The 18574-nt window shown below is 37.7% G+C and overlaps 1 protein-coding gene across 1 annotated transcript in view; it reads right to left on the bottom strand.

The window, feature by feature from the left end:
- ANAPC1 (anaphase promoting complex subunit 1) overlaps positions 1 to 18574 on the bottom strand; it is a 110893-nt gene that overhangs the window by 54567 nt on the left and 37752 nt on the right. The window contains exons 17-25 of the mRNA XM_006876451.1: positions 17992 to 18066; positions 14035 to 14303; positions 12314 to 12405; positions 11076 to 11224; positions 10214 to 10292; positions 9800 to 9836; positions 9635 to 9705; positions 4423 to 4601; positions 1158 to 1372 (exon numbers count right to left, since the gene is read on the bottom strand). Coding sequence (XP_006876513.1) covers positions 1158 to 1372; positions 4423 to 4601; positions 9635 to 9705; positions 9800 to 9836; positions 10214 to 10292; positions 11076 to 11224; positions 12314 to 12405; positions 14035 to 14303; positions 17992 to 18066 — 1166 coding nt within the window. The remainder of the gene's footprint in view (positions 1 to 1157; positions 1373 to 4422; positions 4602 to 9634; positions 9706 to 9799; positions 9837 to 10213; positions 10293 to 11075; positions 11225 to 12313; positions 12406 to 14034; positions 14304 to 17991; positions 18067 to 18574) is intronic.

The following is an 18574-nucleotide window of genomic DNA, read 5'->3' as shown; positions in this document are numbered from 1 at the left end:
TAAATCTTTACGGGAGTAGAAAGCCTCATCTTTCTCCCGCGGAGCAGTTGGTAGTTTCGAACCACTGACCTTAAGGTTTGCAGCCCGATTCGTAACCACTACGCTACCAGAGCTCCTTATATATAATTCAGTATATTATAATACACTAATATAATTCAATATGAATGGCCCATTCCCTTGAAGTAGTTCCAAATAAAAACAAAAGAAAAATCCACTGCTAAGAAAAATAAATTCATTGTTGTAGAATGGATTTACTTAAATCAGCCTTAAAGGGCAGATAAGGATTGCCCCACAGGGTTCCTAAGGTTGCAATCTTTATGGAAGCAAACTGCCATGTCTTTCTCCCACAGAACAGTTGGAGGGTTCAAACTGGCTAGTGAATGTAAACTGCGTATCTTTTGTTTAGCAGTCAAGAATTGTAACCATTAGGTCACTGGATTCCTCAGAAAATGGAAGAATTAGAAAACAGTGATGTGAGAATGACAGATGATAGAGAAAAGGCAGAAAATAGGAGGAAAGTAATTTTGAGTCTTACAGTTTATCAAGGGATAAATAAGATTGTATTACACAGAGTGTCAGGAAAAAAGGCTTACAGAGCACTGATCAATACTTTAGTAAAAAAAAAATAAATAAATAGTGGCTTAAGTTTAAACTACATTTTTTAGAACAAGGCAAAATCTATTTTTAAGACACAGGAGAATGAGTCCAGTGTCTTGCTTTATTTATAAATTCTTCAGGTATTAATCATCTCTAAATGGCGCTGTGGGGTTAATGTACTAGACTGCAATGTCAGTTGAAACCACAAGGTCGGTGGTTCAAGCTCACCAACTGCTCCTCAGAAATCCTATTAAGGGTTGCTATGGATCAAAACAGACTGGATGGACAGCACTGACCAACAATAAGATAACATACCATTGTATTTCAAAGAAAAGAAAGATCTGAAATACAATAATTATGCATCCAATATCAAAGATACTTTGAAAACATGTATGGTTTACTGAGGTCAGCTAAAAACTTAAAACATGTGACACATTTTAATTTTAAAATACCATTTTAGGGATATCAAATGCAAAAATTTTAATAAAGCAGAAATATAAAGAAGTCCCAAATGTAACATAAAAACTTGGACAAGAATTAAGACAATGAACACTATTCACCTGTTTTCTTTTTCTTCAATAAACTCGTGATCACTAAGTTCTGGGTACTGTACCACGTTGACACGGACAGGATGAGCACTTTGCAGAAGTCTTCGCACATCCTGCACTCTTAAATCTTCACTCCATATTAGTGACATAACCTCCTGGTTCATATCATTCATGCCATCATCTTCCTCCTCAGTTTCTGTTCCTGAAGGAACATCTGATGAGAGCACCTGAATGAACAGACTTCATTATTGGTGTTGTTAAATACCGTCAAGTCGATTTCAACTCATATCAACATTGTACAGGGTTTCTGAGAAGCAGCTGGTGAGTTTGAACTGCTGACCCTGAGGTTCAAACTGACCTTGTGTTCTAATACTTACCCTACAGCGCCACACCAGGACTCCAACTTTACAGTAGTAATAATTGAAAAACTAGTCAATGTGTATTTATTGAACAAGAGCACAGGATGTTGTGCCTAGACTATATGGGCACAGAGAAAATATGTATATTTAGAAGAAAATGCTTCTTTGATATAAAGTTTGAAAACTTCAGGTCCTAAAAAGTGCCCCTAAAACTCAGAAGCTAAATTGTAAATAATTGCAAAGAATCCTAGAGTAAGATTAACCAAAGCAGACAGACCCATTTTGATACCAAAGATTAAAGCATTACATAATGAATATAATGAAAAAGGAAACAAAATAGAAATATGCTCTAGACAAATTTTTCGTAACTATCCTTCTGAACTAATGCAAAATAAATCAACCAGAAGTGAAATAATTCTTTCCACAGTAACCTTTGCCACACACATTCAAAGCAACTAAATATTTATCAAGATTCTTAGTGCAAATGGAACCAACATGGGGCTCTACATTTAGATCAGTATTATAAACGCAGATGTATACCCACATGAGCGCACATGCAAAGGTCCAAAGGAGTTGGAGAAAGGAGTAACAAACCAAAGTTTAGTCCTTGGTTCAGAAGGGTGCTACTACTTCATTTCTTAAATTACTTAAAGTAGTTAAAAAGAAGTAGAGTGTGGGGGTGGGCTTGCCTTTTCTGTCCTATGAAAAGTATTTAGATAGCAACTAGAAATTAAGGGGGAAAAATCAGTGTCTCCCTGTTTGCTACAGACTTAACTTCTTATCCCACATAGCACTGCCACCCACACAGTTGGTAAGGCCAAGAGCTCTTCACTTTCTCCTTAGAGAAGAATTCCCTACGTGAGGTAGGCAAGCTTTACCTTCAAAATATTCTCAACCCAACCATGTCTCATGACTTCTTCTGCAACTGCTCTAGTCCAAGCTACTGTCTCAATGACTGTCTTCCTGCTTCCACTGGACACAGGAAGAGGCTTATCCATTTAAAAATGCAAATACTATTTACCTCAGTCTCTGCTGTCCTAGACACGTAATGCTATGGATTCAATTGTGTGCCCCCCAAAATATGTGTTAATTGGGTTAAGCCATAATTCTCAGTATTATGTAATTATTCTCCATTTGTGATCTGGTGCTTGACTGTCTTGTGGATATTGGTTTCCCCAGCCTATTATTGTAAAATAAACATTCAAGTGGGAGAGAAAGGAATATTAGGAATTATGATTACAGAAAGCTGTAAGCCCAATTCAGCCTAAAACTAGTTGGATTAGTTAAAGGGGGTACTAGAATTTGCCCAGTGATAATTGCCTTCTGGTTAAGTCTTGGTAGAGTATGGGGCCTTAGGGAGAATCCTAAGCCCCATCCATAACCTCCTGAAGTGGGACATTCCCACTTTAAAGGACATGCAGAAAAAAAGATCAGCAGGAAAAAAAAAAAAAGGCAAACTGTTTGGCTGTTACAAGATCAAGCAAGCTGTTCACCTGGGAGCCATAAAGGTAAGAAAAGTCAACACACCAGGGTAAATGCCCTTCCAATATTGAAACTCAAAAGGATCACACAAGCAGGTTTGTAAGCTCGTTAATGACCACACTGGTCTACTTGTGAGTGGAAGTGGGGGAAATTCAGCAATGAATACATGGGCTAAGTTCGACCGTGTTCCATAGACACCCATCAGCCTTGAGATGAGAGAATAAGGGCTGGCTGGTCTGAAGTTTACAGAGACTAGGAGACTCCCAAGCCCATGGACACTGATCTAACCACTGGGAGCTAAAGCTGGTCTGAAGTGGGGAGAAGTGTGCAAGAATGCCCAAACTTGCAGATAACACCCATTTGACATAGCATGGATGGCTTGCTGGTCAGAATTCAACTAAAGGAAGATAGAGAAGTATGCTATAGGAAGCAAGTATAAATTGCTACAATTTGATGAACTGGACCTTTGCTTATGGATGTAGTTGCTGAAAATTTCAACCAAAAGGGAAGGATTCTTCACATCAAGGATCAAGCCTGTTCCTTCAGTACACAGGGTTCATAGGGAGGGACAACTTAGACACTGGCTACCAAAAATGGGGGGAGGGGTCTATAAAGACATAAAGTGGCTGGCTTAAAAGCTTTTAAGAGTGTGCTTAGTTTCAGAATTAAGAGGGTAAGGTAGAATCCCCACTGAATAGTTTTCCTCTTATCCAGATAAGTCTGGTGAAAGGGGATAAGGAAGGATGGGGACAGGATTCTTTTTAATAGTGAGTAATTGTTATCATGACTAATTATGATTGTCACACTATAAAGGTAGAAGATGTAAAACAAAAAGGGGAGTAGTTAATCTTCCATTCCAGGAACAGAGGACCCTAGGACCATCAAGAGGGAAGAACATGAGTGGAGCATGGGATACTACTAGAAAAGCAATGACAACAGAGATGGAAACAGAGGCAATGGCATGAAGAGAGAGAGCAGCTGAGGACTCTAAACCCATGGAATGAGAAAGGCTATGGGCCTGCAGGCTGGAGGCTGGCTTGCAAAATGTGACCTTGGGTGGTTTAAGCAAATATATATTTTCTGTGTGTTTTGGGTACATCAAAAAAAAAAAAAAAGTAAAGCAAAAAGAGGGCATAGAGGTAAACCATTGGTGCATGAAGGGGATTGTAATCATTGCAATGAAACAATGTACGATGTTGAATGTAAATTACCCAGTCAATTCACAATAAAAGCTTTAAAAAAACAAAAGTATACTACTACTCCTCACTTGGAAGAATTACCGACTGAGTTAATGGGGAAAGTTTAAAAAATAAGATAACAGCCAGTGACTGAATCCCTTTGGAAAAGTAGTATACATAAATTATGAAAATCTAACACCCCATTCCAATCATTATGAGACCAAAAGTGAACTATGAACTTTCCAAGTTGATACTCACAGATTTCCCTTTGGGTAAGTTTCCTTCGCAGGCCTGCTTGGAAAGATCCTGACGTCCAATCAAGAGACAGACAGCTTCTGGCCAGTCTGAAGCAGGCTGCTCACGGCAGTGATAAATTGCATCTCTGATGGGAAGTGCAATTCCAAAGGGAAGAGTCTCCAAATCTCTTAGCGTGAATCCTTATGGAGAAAGGAAGGGAGAAATAACTGAATTTAAAAATTCCACTGTCCTAATTATCTTTATAACTAAAGGTGGCAAATATCTATCCTGACCAAAAAGAAATTCATTTTATTCATCTTACTACCAGAACAAACAAATCTGTTAGAAGAAATACAGCAAGAATGCTCCCTAGAAGCCAAGATGATGAGACTTCACTCTCATACTTTGGGATATATTGTCAGAAGGGACCAGTCCCTGGAGAAGGATGTTATGTCTGGTAAAGCAGAGGGTTGAGAAAAAGAGGAATATTCACAACAAGTTGGATGGGCACCGTCAGCTACACAAAAGGCTGAAGCATAACAACTGTGAAGATGGTGCAGGACCGGGCAGTGTGTCATTTTGTTGTGCACCGAATTCCTGAGTTGGAGCTGTCTCAACAACAACTACTACTACCAGACTAATGCCTTGGCATCAAAGACTAGTAAAAAATGTCTCTTATAAAGAGCGGGCAAAATTATGAAAACTGAGACATTACCAGATTCCATTGAGGCAATGAGTTGCTGGGCTGGAGAAGTCAAGACCATAGTCTCAGGGAACACAATAACAGACATAACATAGTCCACAAAGACAACGTTCTACACCCTACTTTGGTGAGTAGTGACTGGCATCTTAAAAGCTCATGAGTGGCTGTCTAACGTGCAATGATTGGTCTCTCCATGTGTGGAGGAAATAACAGTCATGAAATCTTACTTAAAAGCTTGGAACCCATTAGTCCAATGGAATAATGGAACATGTGACCATCAGTCTCCACAACCCTGAGACCAGAAGAACTAGATGGTGCCTGGTAACCACTGCCAACTGTTCTGACAGGGATCACATTAGAAGGCTCCTGACAGAGTTGAGAGAAAATGTAGGGGGAAAGTGGAAAAATTTCAAAATTATAAAAAAGACCAGGTTTACTGGTCAGAAATAGACTGTGTGTTTTGTGTAACTGTGACTACAACCTTCAGCCATCCTTCAAATCTGTAGCCAAAATTATCCTCATGGCTCAATTTTCAGCCAGGCAGTAGATATGTATATAGGAGGCACAACAGCACTAGTATGCTCACCATGAAATGGTCAACCATTTAGGATCAAAAGGGCAACATTTACCTAAGGACAAGTTCAGAAGGGTTGGGAAGGAGGGTGGAATGGAAATAAGAACCACAGGAAGGAAGTGGGACACCTGTTACATGGAGGGGATTGCAATCATTGAGATGAAACAAAATGAATGATTCATTGAATGAAAAACTGATGATCTGATCTACAATCCTTCACTCAATTCACAATAAGAGTTTAAAATACATATGTTAACGAAAAAAAAATCTTGAAATATTCCAAAAGGATTAGTATCCAAAATATGGAGAACCAAAAACCTTAAGATTAAGACAAATAATCCAAAAAAACACAAAGGACAAAAAATATTTCCATGAAGACTAGACAAATATTATAAACATGTAAGACGTTCTACATAATGAGTGGTCAAAGAAATGCCGATTCAGATCACATCCATCTGAGAGAGAAATAGTAAAGTTGGTGAATACCAAGTGTTGACAACTGTGAAGCTATAGATTTCTCATCCATAGCTGATGGTGGTGTAGACTGCTTTGGACAACAGTGACCTTACCACCGAGTAAGGTTGGTCATGTATAGACAGGTCTAGCTCTATAATCCCTCAATATCCATACAAAGAGAAACGTGTATAAAGTGCATCAGAACACAAGTATTAAAATATTAATTAGCAACACTGCTTCACTGTGGCAAACGTATCTATTATCAGTAAAATGGACCAGTGGTAGTATATTCAAACAATGGCACATTACACAGTAGGACAATTAGTAAGTCATAACTACATGACTCAACATGGACAAATCTTTAAAAAATAATGTGGAATATAGAAAAGAACATATTTATATCTATATATATTGACATAAAGTTCAGAACTATACAACACAAACTGCTAAATAATGTAAACTTTATTTAAAAAAAATAGACATCAGTACTCATTTTATTGTTATTCTCTAAACTAAATATTGGATTCCAGGTGAGGTGCTATAGGATCAAACCCACCAGCTGTTCCTCAGAAGCCCTATTCAGGGTCTCTATGAATAGGAACCAACTCGACAACAATTAAGAACAACTACAAGACTAAACACAGACATTTTATACATTCTTTTGCATGTGTATAAAAAATTTCATATTTAAAATATTTTTAACCCTCTGGTTAATAAAATTTTATTTTTCATAATTCGAGTTTTATGGTATTGTGCAATATTTGTTAATACAAAAAGGTGATTGAGGCAAAAATGTTCCCTTACCTGAGAATAATGCTTTTACTACATATTCAATAAACAAATGAATAAAACTCCAACAGAATTTTCCAGCATAGGTATACTATATGTGTATGACAATTGCAATTTTGAAAGATACATTTAAAAATGAACTGTGAAGAACTAACAACTAGAACATTCTTTGGATAAGCTTTCAGAAACTTCTTAAACTTTAAAAAATTTCTTCAGTATGTTACTCTGTTTAAAATCTAGGAGCACAAGCTTTGGGAATACAGAATATAGACCTCTTTTCCTCCCTATCCTTCTTCCTGGCTGGATGTTCAAACTATGCCAGAAATCTTTGGCCTACATCCTTCAAAAGCACACTCTGGAATCTTTATATGATTACTTTTAGAATTTTCCAGAAATAATCACTTCTTGATACCTGAGTGTCAGGATGACTTCAAAGTGTCAATGTGTAGTGATAAGATGACTCCACTCTGAGGCCAGGTTCACTAGCCACAATCTTCAAAGGCCTAAGGTGAACGGTACATTAAGTTTTTCTTACCCATTATGAGCTAAAAAACTGGATGCCAGATACTATTACATGGAAATTGTGAGACTGTCAAAAAAAGGATTTGATGGATTGTAATCTCAACTGTGGAAGCTTCAAGAGCCAGCACCCCTCTCTCCTCCTGCCTGCCCACTTGAGCTGGTATGAAAGAATACAGGTTAGTTAGGGGTATCCAAGGTGAAGACAAGAAAGAAGGAAAAGGTCAAAATGGATGTCTGAAGAGATTCTGAAACTTGCTCTCCAGTGTAGAGATGCTAGAGCAAATGGAAGGAATGAGGTCCAAGAGCTAAACAGAAAATTTCCAAAGATCAGCTCAAGAAGATAAAACCAAGTATTACAAGAAAATTTGCAAAGATCTGTAACCAGAAAACCAAAAAGGAAGAACATGCTCAGCATTTCTCAAGCTGGGGGAACTGAAGAAAAAAATTCAAGCCTCGACTTTCGTTACTGAAAGATTCTCTGGGCAAATTATTGAATGATGCAGAAAGCCATCAAGAGAAGATGGAAAGAATACACAGAATCACTGTACCAAAAGGAAATGGTTGATGTTCAACCACTTTCAGAGGAAGCATATGATCAGGAGCCAATGATACTAAAGGAAGAAGTCCAAGGTGCACTGAAGGAATTGGCAAAGAACAAGGCACCAGGAATTAATGGAATAAAAATTGAAATCTTTCAAGAAAGTGACGCATCACATGAGGCATTCACTCATCTCTGTCAAGAAATTTGGAAGACAACTATCTGGCCGACTGATTGGAAGAGATCCGAATTTGTGCCCATTCCAAAGAGTGGTAACCCACCCAATGGAATGCAGAAATCATCTAACAATCTCTGATATCCCAAAGTAAATATAAAGAAACGGCTACAAGTATACAGTGACAGAGAACTTTCAGACGTTCAAGCCAGATTCAGAAGAGGCTGTGGAACGACGGATATCATTGCTGATGTCCGATGGATCTTGGCTGAAAACAGAGAATATCAGAAAGATGTTGACCTGTGCTTTATTGACTACACAAAGGCTTTTGATTGTGTGGATCATGACACGCTATGGAAAACATTGCTAAGTATGAATATTCCGGAACATTTAATTGTGCTCATGAAGAATCGGTATCTGGACCAAGAGGCAGTTGTTCGAACAGAATATGGAAACACTGAATGGTTTAAAATTAAGAAAGGTGTGCGACAAGGTTGTATTCTTTCACCATACTTAATTCAACCTGTATGCTGAGCAGATAATCTGAGAAGCTGGGTTATATGAAGAAAAACGTGGCATCAGGATTAGAGGAAGACTCATAACAACCTGCGATATGCAGATGATACAACCTTGCTTAATTAAAGTGAAGAGGACTTAAAACGTTTACTGATGAAGATCCAAGAGCACAGCCTTCGTTATGGATTACATCTCAATGTCAAGAAAACAAAAATCCTCACCATTGGACCAATAAACATTCTTATCAACAGAGAAAAGATTGAAGTTGTCAAGGACTTCATTCTTTTTGGATCAACCATCAACACTCACTGAAGCAGTAGTCAAGAAATCAAAGTACGTATTGCATTAGGCAAATCTGTTGCAGAAGACCTTTTTAAAGTGTTGAAGAGCAAAGATGTCAGCTTGAGGACTAAGGTGCGCCTGACCCAAGCCATGGTATTTTCAATAACTTCATATGCATGCGAAAGCTGCATATAAGGGAGACCATAGAAGAATTGATGCTTTTGAGTTGTGGTGTTGGAGGAGAATACTGAAAGTGCCATGGGCTGCCAAAAGAACCAATAGATCCATTTTGGAAGAAGTGCAGCCAGAGTGCTCCTTGGAGACCAAGATGACCAAACTTCATCTCTCATACTTCGGACATATTGTCAGGAGAAACCAGTCACTGGAGACGGATATCATGTTTGGTACGGTGGAGGGTCAGAGAAAAAGAGGAAGACCCCCAATGAGATGGATTGGCCAAGTGGCAGCATCAATGGACTCAAGCGTGGCAAAAGCAGTGAGGTTGGCCCAGGATCGGGCACTGTTTCGTTCTGCTGTGCATAAGGTAACTATGAGTCGGTGTCAACTCAATGGCACTTAACCACACAACAAGGTGAGGGGGAGGGGGGGGAAGAGACATGGGGCTTGCTTCTTACTGTCATTTCCAAGAGAGAGAAAAAGTTACAAAAAAGCTCTTACCTACATTAGTCATCCAGACAACTAATCGTTCAGCTAGGCTAGAAACTGATGAAGAATGCCTGAAACTAAATCTATGAAAGAAAAAAACACAGAGTTATTAAAGAGATCCGTAACACACACCATTTTAAATTTCCTCAATAAAAGCACAATGTGAATAAACGTCACCTGCTTTCCTCTTGTTCTGTTTGTAACTTTGGGGGTGCTAAAAGGAAACAAAATGAAATTTTAATATTTTATAATCATTATAAGAAAACATAGCCTTTATGGAAGACATGTAGAAATTAGAATTCATTAACAATCATCTCCTAAAAAATAATAAAACAAGCAGTACTCTGGCAGGTTGGGAAGCCATTCTAAAATAGTCATTCTAGCTATACCAAACAGATAAGATTTGTTTCATTTTAAGTAACTTGGTGTATAAAAATCAGACTCTGACTGTAGATTAGGACAGTGCTGGACTAAGAGGTAGACATGGCCTCTAAAGTGAAAGAACACTATGAAAACCTTAGTTTTTTATTTCTACTTTGATATCAACATTTATAAAACTTGGTCTAGGGAGGCCTAACATCACTGACTTACCTGTAGTTATTCTAGATAAATACTGTGAGGCTTCATCAGAAACAGAGCTCTCATCACCAAATATGTAGAGGGCCATACTCTGCAAAAAAACAAATTAACAGTTTAGACACTGAGTACTCTTTTTTAACTCAGGATTATTGAGGCATAATTTAAATATAGGAACATTCACCCATATTAAGTGTACAGTTCTGAACTTAGACAATTGTTAACTATTTTGTAATCACTACAGCAATAACAATACAGAATACCTGCATCACACCCAAAGTTCCCTTGTGCCCCTTTGTAATCAATGTCCTCTCCCTACACTCTAAACAAAGAATCTACTGTTTCCGTATAGTTTTCCCAATTCTACAAAGTCTCGTAAATGCAATAATACAATACGTAGTTTTTTGTGTCTTAATCATCTAATTTTCCATAATGCCTTTGAGAGTCAACCAATGCATGTACCAGCAATTCATTCCTTTATACTGTCAAGTCCTGGTGTGGCACTGCAGAATAATGTGCTGGATTGCAAGGTCAGTGGTTCATACACACCAGTCACTCCTTAGAAACCTTATACAGGGTTAATGGCATGCAACAAGAAGTTTTCCATTATGCAGATGTATCAACATTTGCTAGAGTGGTGGGTGACAAAAGAACTGCTCATATTCAAGTAACAGGGAGGACTGTTGTTGTTATTGTTAATTGCCCTTAAGTCAGTTGACCCAGTATAAGGTTTCCAGGGAGTGGCTAGTGAACAGGCATTTAAACGCATGCTGAAATTCGTAGAACTTTACATAAAAAGAAAAATAGTCAATTTCACTCTATGATCATTTAAAACAAAATCAAAAGCAATATAAGCAGCACACTTCGTAATACATACCAAGACAACAAGTTTGCTTCTTTCACAGATGCCAGGGAGGTAAGGATACGGGGGCATTCCTTCACCCTTCAGACAAGAACTCACCCACTGATAAATACTCGGAGGTTCAGAAGTGAAAAATGATGGCTGGTGCATAAATCCTGTCTGACCTTTAAAATTAGAGATATGCTTAAAAAGATGTAAGGATACAATAAGACAGTACTATCGCTGGGGGTTAATGAGCTGGACTGCAACGTCAGTTTGAACCTCAAGGTAGGCATTTCAAGCTCACCTTGAACTGGCACTTCAAAGCAACATTTTACCTTAAAAGAAAAACAATCAACAGTACTCAACTGCCATTTTGAAACAATCAAACTTTTTCCCCATTATCTCTAAAATGCTTCAGTTTTTCTTTCAGATAAAATAGTTGACAATATTATTATATATAGAATTTAATTAACTATTTTATCCCAGGATTAATAGAAATTAGACAAACCCTGTGCCCAAGTCAGGCATATCAAGAATCTAATCAAATTCTTCTGCTCCAGGCCTAAAGCTGAGAAAGAGACTAAGAATTTGCTCTAACAACCAGGCCCCACTCTTGAGTCCCTTTTGTTCAGGGACTGTCCAAAACATGGTAAACAGTAGCCCCACGTAGCCACTGAGACTTAAATTGTGGCTAGTGCATTTGGGGAACTAAACTTTTTTTAATTAACTTACAGTCACTACATGACAATCGTTAAATGCCGTCGAGTTAACTCCAACTCACAGCAACCCTCTACAGAGTTTGTAAGGAGCAGCCTGGTGGGTTTGAACCAACAAGCTTATGATATGACTGTTGCTGTTGTTAAGTGCCATCTAGTCAGTTCTGACTCATAGCAACCCTGTATAGGGTTCCAAGGAGCGGCAGGTAAGCCTGAACCACCAGACTTGTGGTTCAAACCAACCTTGCAGTCCAGAGCATTAACCTGCAGTGCCACACCAGTGACTATTAATTGGGATAACAAAGGTCTAGGCAAAGCATCTTTGACACTGGCGCCCTGACTAAGCTTTTACAAGTCAGTCTTAGGAATAGTGAAATTCTCCCCACACACTGAAGAGGTTATAGTTTATTAAGTCAAAGATCAAGCACTAGAATTAAAACTCTGCCCGGTGTCAATACATTTTACCTGACTTAGAGGCAAATGGTAAGAAACTTTCAGAGAAAGAAAAGCAAATGTCACTCAGTTCTGAATATCTCTACTAGCACAGGTACTTACCCTGATCAATTGTGCATACTTGTCCAGTAGTTCTGACAAGTGTTGGGTAGTCTCTATAGTAATGGTCTATGTAAGGTCCCAATTTTAAGTCCCTAAAACAATAAGAGCATATAAAGAGGAAATAACAAGGGAGGTATTATAGCATTGTCCACCTGACCATCTCCCCCACCTTTTGCCCCACCCCCCCAAATCAGAAGTCATCAAACTTTGCAGTTTAGGAAACTTACTCATTAGAAAGAAAGTAATCAAATTTAGACCTGTTTTTTTAAATGTCTGGACTGTAAAGTGCCCAACAGGACACTTTTTTTTACTGGATCCATTTCATGGTAGTAAAACTAGAGGAAAAAACACTGGGGTTTAGTCTCTCCCTGTGTAATCTTTAGCAGATCTTCTCTAGGAACCACAATATTTGTTTCCAGAACATAGGGAAACATCAATTAACTTACTCTGAAGTTTTCAAGGTTAAAAGATACATGTGAAAAACACCTCATAAAATGTAAAACATTATACAAATGTTATTTATTTCCAGTAGTCATAATCAAGGCTTGGAAATCATTTAACTACAAAAGAACTTTCATGCTAGTGATAAACTATCATAAAACAGATTGACCATAACTAAAACTATCATGGCTCAGAAAAAAAGTTTCAGTTTTTGTTTTACAGAAAAGATCACAGAAATCAGAAAATGAGCTATCTTCTTAACTAAGAAGTTGACATTTTCAATCCAAATTCAACCTTATTATCAAAGGTTACAAATTCTCAAACAACACTTATGACGTTTGAAATCAGAGCCATTAAGAATTTAATATCAACAAGGTGCTAAAAAGGCTGATAAAGCATATTATTAGAAAAATCTCATTGTGCCTGACAGACAGGAACCACTACATATTGTAACACTGCAGGCAAAGACAAAAGAGCCCAGAGCTGGCCGTCAGTACCAATGCTCTGCTCCACTGGGCTTCCACTGATGGGCCTAGGAAGCCAGCATGGGCGAGTCTCCTCAGTGCAGTAAGGACTGCCATACTCACATTGGAAACTTGTCAGCTATTTTACACAGCAGCTGGGATTACTTCAGAAATTCCATCACAGTACTGTTGTCAAAATAAAATCTGAGCAGGCCATCCCCTTGCTTAACACATTTTTGTGACTTACCAAAAATCTCAGGATAAAGACCAAAACCTCAACATGGCCCACAAGGCCATTACTTAGCTGATCCCAAAGTTTGTAGAAAATGCTTTTTCACTGAGAAAATGCTTTAAATGATCCCAAAGTTTGTAGAAAATGCTTTTTCACTGAGAAAGTAGTTTTCAGAAATTTATTTAAATGGTTCTTGTATAAATGAGCCTGGATGTGGCACTGCAGGATAAGCAATGGACTGCTAACCACAAGGCTGGCAGTCTAAATCATTAGCTGTTATTAGAAACCCTATACAGGGTCACTATGGGCACAAATTTGACAGCATACAACAACAATGAAATATCCATGGATAAGATCAAGTCCTTTAAAAATCACTTGACAGTTTCTATTCTGGTAGGGTAGGAGTTAACAGGTTTGCTGCTAACTGCAACATCAGCAGTTTGAATCTACCAGTCACTGCATGTGAGAAAGATGACGCTTTCTACTCCCATACAGATTAACAACCTTGGAAACCCTGTACAGGGTCACTATAAGTCAGAACTGACTCTACAGTACACAACCACCACCACTCTACAAATATTTACCTTGCCAACTGAACAAGAAGGTCAACAAGTGAACGAATTCCTTCTCCCATTAGAGTATTCAACTTAAGCTCCTCATAGACAAGATGAAGAACAAAAAAAACTGCAGGAATGTGAGTGAAGAGAAGTGTAGAAGAATCCAGACTTAGGTTCTGTGAAAATTCCTCATCCTTCATCTGTGAAACTTCCAAAGGACTCAAACATAAAGATCTAGTCAAAAGATGAGACTCAACATTCTGGTGGTAGTCTGAATTTAGTAAATATTCCCAGTCCTGAAAAGAATAAAAAGGATACAAATTTATTAGCCAATGTCTCCTTATGTCATCATATAAAAAAAAAGTCAAATTATTTACAATAACTCACGCACTAGTTTTACGCGGATGAAGTGGGTTAATGCTCTGGATTGCAAGGCTGGTTTGCACCACAAGGTCAGTGGATCAAGCTCACCAGCCACGCTTCGGATACCCTCTACAGAGTCGTTATGAGCCATAACCAAAGGCACTTAACAACAACAACATGCGAAAAAAGACCAACTATGGTGGAAGCTGGAAATGAATGAGACAATCTTGTTTTGGGGGCTTGGCAAATTTTCCATTTCTGAAAGAGTGCAGTCCTCTCCACTTTTCTATCCCTCTCTATATGCAGAGAATGTTTGCATTTTCCTTCTCTGACAGGTTTTCACTTCACCTGGGCTCCAGCATTTACAGATTTTATTGCATAAGGCTGCTACAAAAAGTTTGTGAGAAAATTCCATTATAATTCAATTACATTTTCCACAAACTTTTATGAAGACCTTTAGTGTAAAAATAACCAATCAATTTCTAGAAGTCAGTGATAAACATTAAGACAAACCATCTTTAAAAAGTTGAAAAAAATGTAGCCATATCCTCTTAGAGAAGAGCTTTTCTGGGAGTAATCTGCTATTTAGATAGCAATCACGAAAGACTACTTAAGAATATGTAAGGCTATGTGTTGGGGAGTGCAGGGACTCCACAGGATAAACACTGGACTGTGAGCCACAAGCTTAAGTCCACTTGCCACTCCTCAAGAAAAAGATCAGGCTTCTGCTTCTGCAAAGATCACAGCCTCAGAAAATCCTACACAGGGTCGCTATGAGTCAGAACCAACTCCATGGCATTTAACAATAAGGCTATGTTTTATGAAGCCAAAATTAAGGAATGCAATGTGTAAAGTACAGATAGGCTGTTTAGTGACTACCACTCTGACTCATGCTTTGGTAAGACAGGGGGTTTATAGGTCTACCTATATTCAGATGGTATACTTGTCTTTCTATATTTGTAAAATGTTAAACTAATAATATAATTTAATAATCAACTATATTGAGACTGATTGTAGTATTTTCTGAGTACTGAGCATGCTTTGGTTTTTACTTGTGGTTTATTTCACTGTGTTCAGAGACTGCTGTTTCTGCTGTTAAGTGCCACCAAGTCAATTGTGACTCACAGCAACCCTGTATACGATTTCCAAGGAGTAGCTGGTAGATTTGAACTGCCAACCTTGTGTTTATCAGCCCAATACTTATCCTACAGTGCCACACCAGAACTCAGAGAATATAGTTTATGCTACTTACAGAGTTTAGAATTCACTGGCATTTTTGAGAAACTTAATATAGTATTTTATTGTAATCTAAAACTTCTTGAAATGAAAACAAAAAAAAACTAGGCATGAAAGAAAAAACGAACACAAAGGGCAATCAAAACAAAACAAAACAAAACTTTATGTTCATCAAAAGACATTGCTAACACTGGGGAAAATGTTTGGCAATGACATACCAGACAAAGGACTACTCTCTGACATTTATAGAGCACTTCAATGCCTCAACAAGAAGACAAATGATTCAATTAAAAATGAGCAAGGGATATGAAAATACACTAAACCAAGGAGACATTCAGACAGCCACAACTAGATACATGAACACCCATGTTCACAGCAGCACTATTCACAAGAGTAAAAAGATGGAGACAGCCTAAATGCCCATCAACAGAAGAATGGTCAAATGGAATACTACACAACAGACTGAAGAAAAATGATGCATCTGCAAAACATCTCACAACATGCATGAATCTGGAGGATATTATGCTGAGTGAAATTAGTTATCACAAAAGGTTTCAAATAGTATAAAAAGTTATAAATGTTATAAAACTTTAAGAAAAAAATTCTTGATGAAAAATAAAACTAGTCTATAATGGCTATAGTGGGGAGGAGGGTGGCAGGGAGGGAAAATTATGCACAGACAAGAGAACAGACACATGTTAACATGGATGATGGGGCAAGCAATATACAATAAGAGGGATGTTGGCAGTGGCAAGAGGAAGGTAGCAGGAGGCACAGGGAGGAATGCAAGAGCCAGAGGCAAATACTGTTAACTGATGGTACATGGAGGGGATTGCAATCATTGTAATGAAACAAAGCACTGATGATCTGCTCTGTAAACCTTCACTCACTTCACAACAAAAAGCTTTAAAAAAGACACTGCTAAAGCACACACTAAAAGAAAATATTCACAAGACATCTGACAAAGAACTCATCTCCAAAATATATGAAGAGCTTATATTGCTCATTAGTAACTTTAAAAATCCAAATAAAATACAGGCAAAAGACATGAACGTCAGAGCACACTCATAAGATAAATACATAAGAAAGTGCTTAGCATCATTAGTTATTAGAGAAAGGCAAATTAAAAGTGCCATAAAATAAACTAAGAAACCCTGGTGGCACAGTGGTTAAAAACCACCTGGTTCCCTACAGAATCACTAGGAACTGCAATCAACTCAACGACAGTGAGTTTTTTATAAAAGAAACTATTTCTCACACACTCAAATGGTTATAATGAAAAAGAATGACACTAACAAATCATAGCATAGGTACAGAGCAAGAGGAATGCTCAAACATCACGGGTCAGAGCATAACATGGTATACGCCAGTTCAGAACATGTCTGGCAATTTCTTAAACCTACAGCAGTGAGCCATCAGTTTCACTATCAGGTATTTATCTTTGAAAAATGAAAATACTATCCCCAAAGACTTGTAAAGAATGTTGGTAGTAACTTGATTTGTCATAGTAAAACATGGAAATAGCCTAGATAGCCATCAGCAAATAAAGGACAAGCAAACTGGGTAATAGTCATACTACTCAGTGATAAGAACCAACAACTGGTCTCTGCAACAGCATAGATAAAACAGTAAGCAGAGTGCGAAAAACTTTGTATCAAAAATTACAAGCTTACTGTATTATTTCATTTACATCAAGTTCTAAAATAAGCAAAACTAACACACAGTCACAGAAATCGGGTTATTCCAGGAAACTGGGAAGAGACTAATTCAATAAATAGGAACAAAAACTTTTAAGAGTAATGGAAATGTTCTGTGTCTTGACAGGGTGTGTGTTACATGAGTGCGTACTTTTCAAAATTGATCAAACTATAAACTTAAGTTTAAGCCTGTCATTTTAGGTACACTACACAGGGTCACTATGAATCAGAACCAACTCCATGATTGATACATCACCACCACCACTACCACAACTTAAAAAAAATAAAAAATTAGGAGCAGAAGTTCCCTAAGACTATATCCATGGAACCTAATACATTTAAGAACCTAAATTAAAGAAACACTGCATAAAACAGTAACTGCTGTCATTTTAGGCGATCAGTTGGCAATAAAACACCTATAAACTCAAACTACAATCATGCAGAAATACTGAATCTGTAAGCTGGTCATCCCAATGATCTAGAAACATGTTTATAGTAATTTTTAGATGATCACTGAAAACAAAAGTAAATGACTTCAGAAACAACCAATTCCACCCTTCAAAATAACTGTTATTCAAAATTAAAATTAATAAAGAAGTGTTGGAAATCGACATGAATACCACAAAAGTGAAAGACTATAAGAGTATTCACAAATCAATTTATAGTAAGAAGAAACAGGAATGATTACCTCATCAGATCCAGTCTCAGAAGGCCTTGCTTTTTTGGGTGCAATGACTGGAGAAAGTGATCCTTCAAAGTCAAACTGGAAAATAATTCCAAAAGAGAAGACAAAATGATATAAACTTATCACTATAAACTGATCAACTAAAGATCTCAAAAATCAGTTCTACCAATTATGGAAACTGAGTAAAGCCATGAAAATTCCTTTGATTTAGAAAACGATGGAACAAATGCGTTTCTTACAGGACTGCTATAAAGATTAAATGAAATCTATAAGTGTTCTATGGAGCTCTGATAGTACAGTGGTTAAAGCACTTGGCTGCCAAACAAAAGATTTACAGTTCAAACCCACCAGCTACTTTGCAGGAAAAAGACATGACCATCTGCGTTTGTAAAGATTACAACACCGGCAACTCTATGAGGCAGTCCTACTCTTGTCCAACAGGGTCAGAGTATAAATGGTTATGGACTGGACAGCAGTCTGGTTTGGTTTGAGTACAGTCCCTGGGCATACAGATACTGCAATGGTCGTGTCCTTTCCTCTCCTACTTCCTTCAGCAAAACCTTTGTTGTTGTTGTTGAGTGCCGTC

The sequence above is a fragment of the Chrysochloris asiatica genome, unplaced genomic scaffold (assembly GCF_000296735.1).
Source record: "Chrysochloris asiatica unplaced genomic scaffold, ChrAsi1.0 scaffold00380, whole genome shotgun sequence".
Classification (NCBI taxonomy): domain Eukaryota; kingdom Metazoa; phylum Chordata; class Mammalia; order Afrosoricida; family Chrysochloridae; genus Chrysochloris; species Chrysochloris asiatica.
Note: the sequence above shows the minus strand (reverse complement) of the source record. Positions and strands in the feature narration are given on the sequence as shown.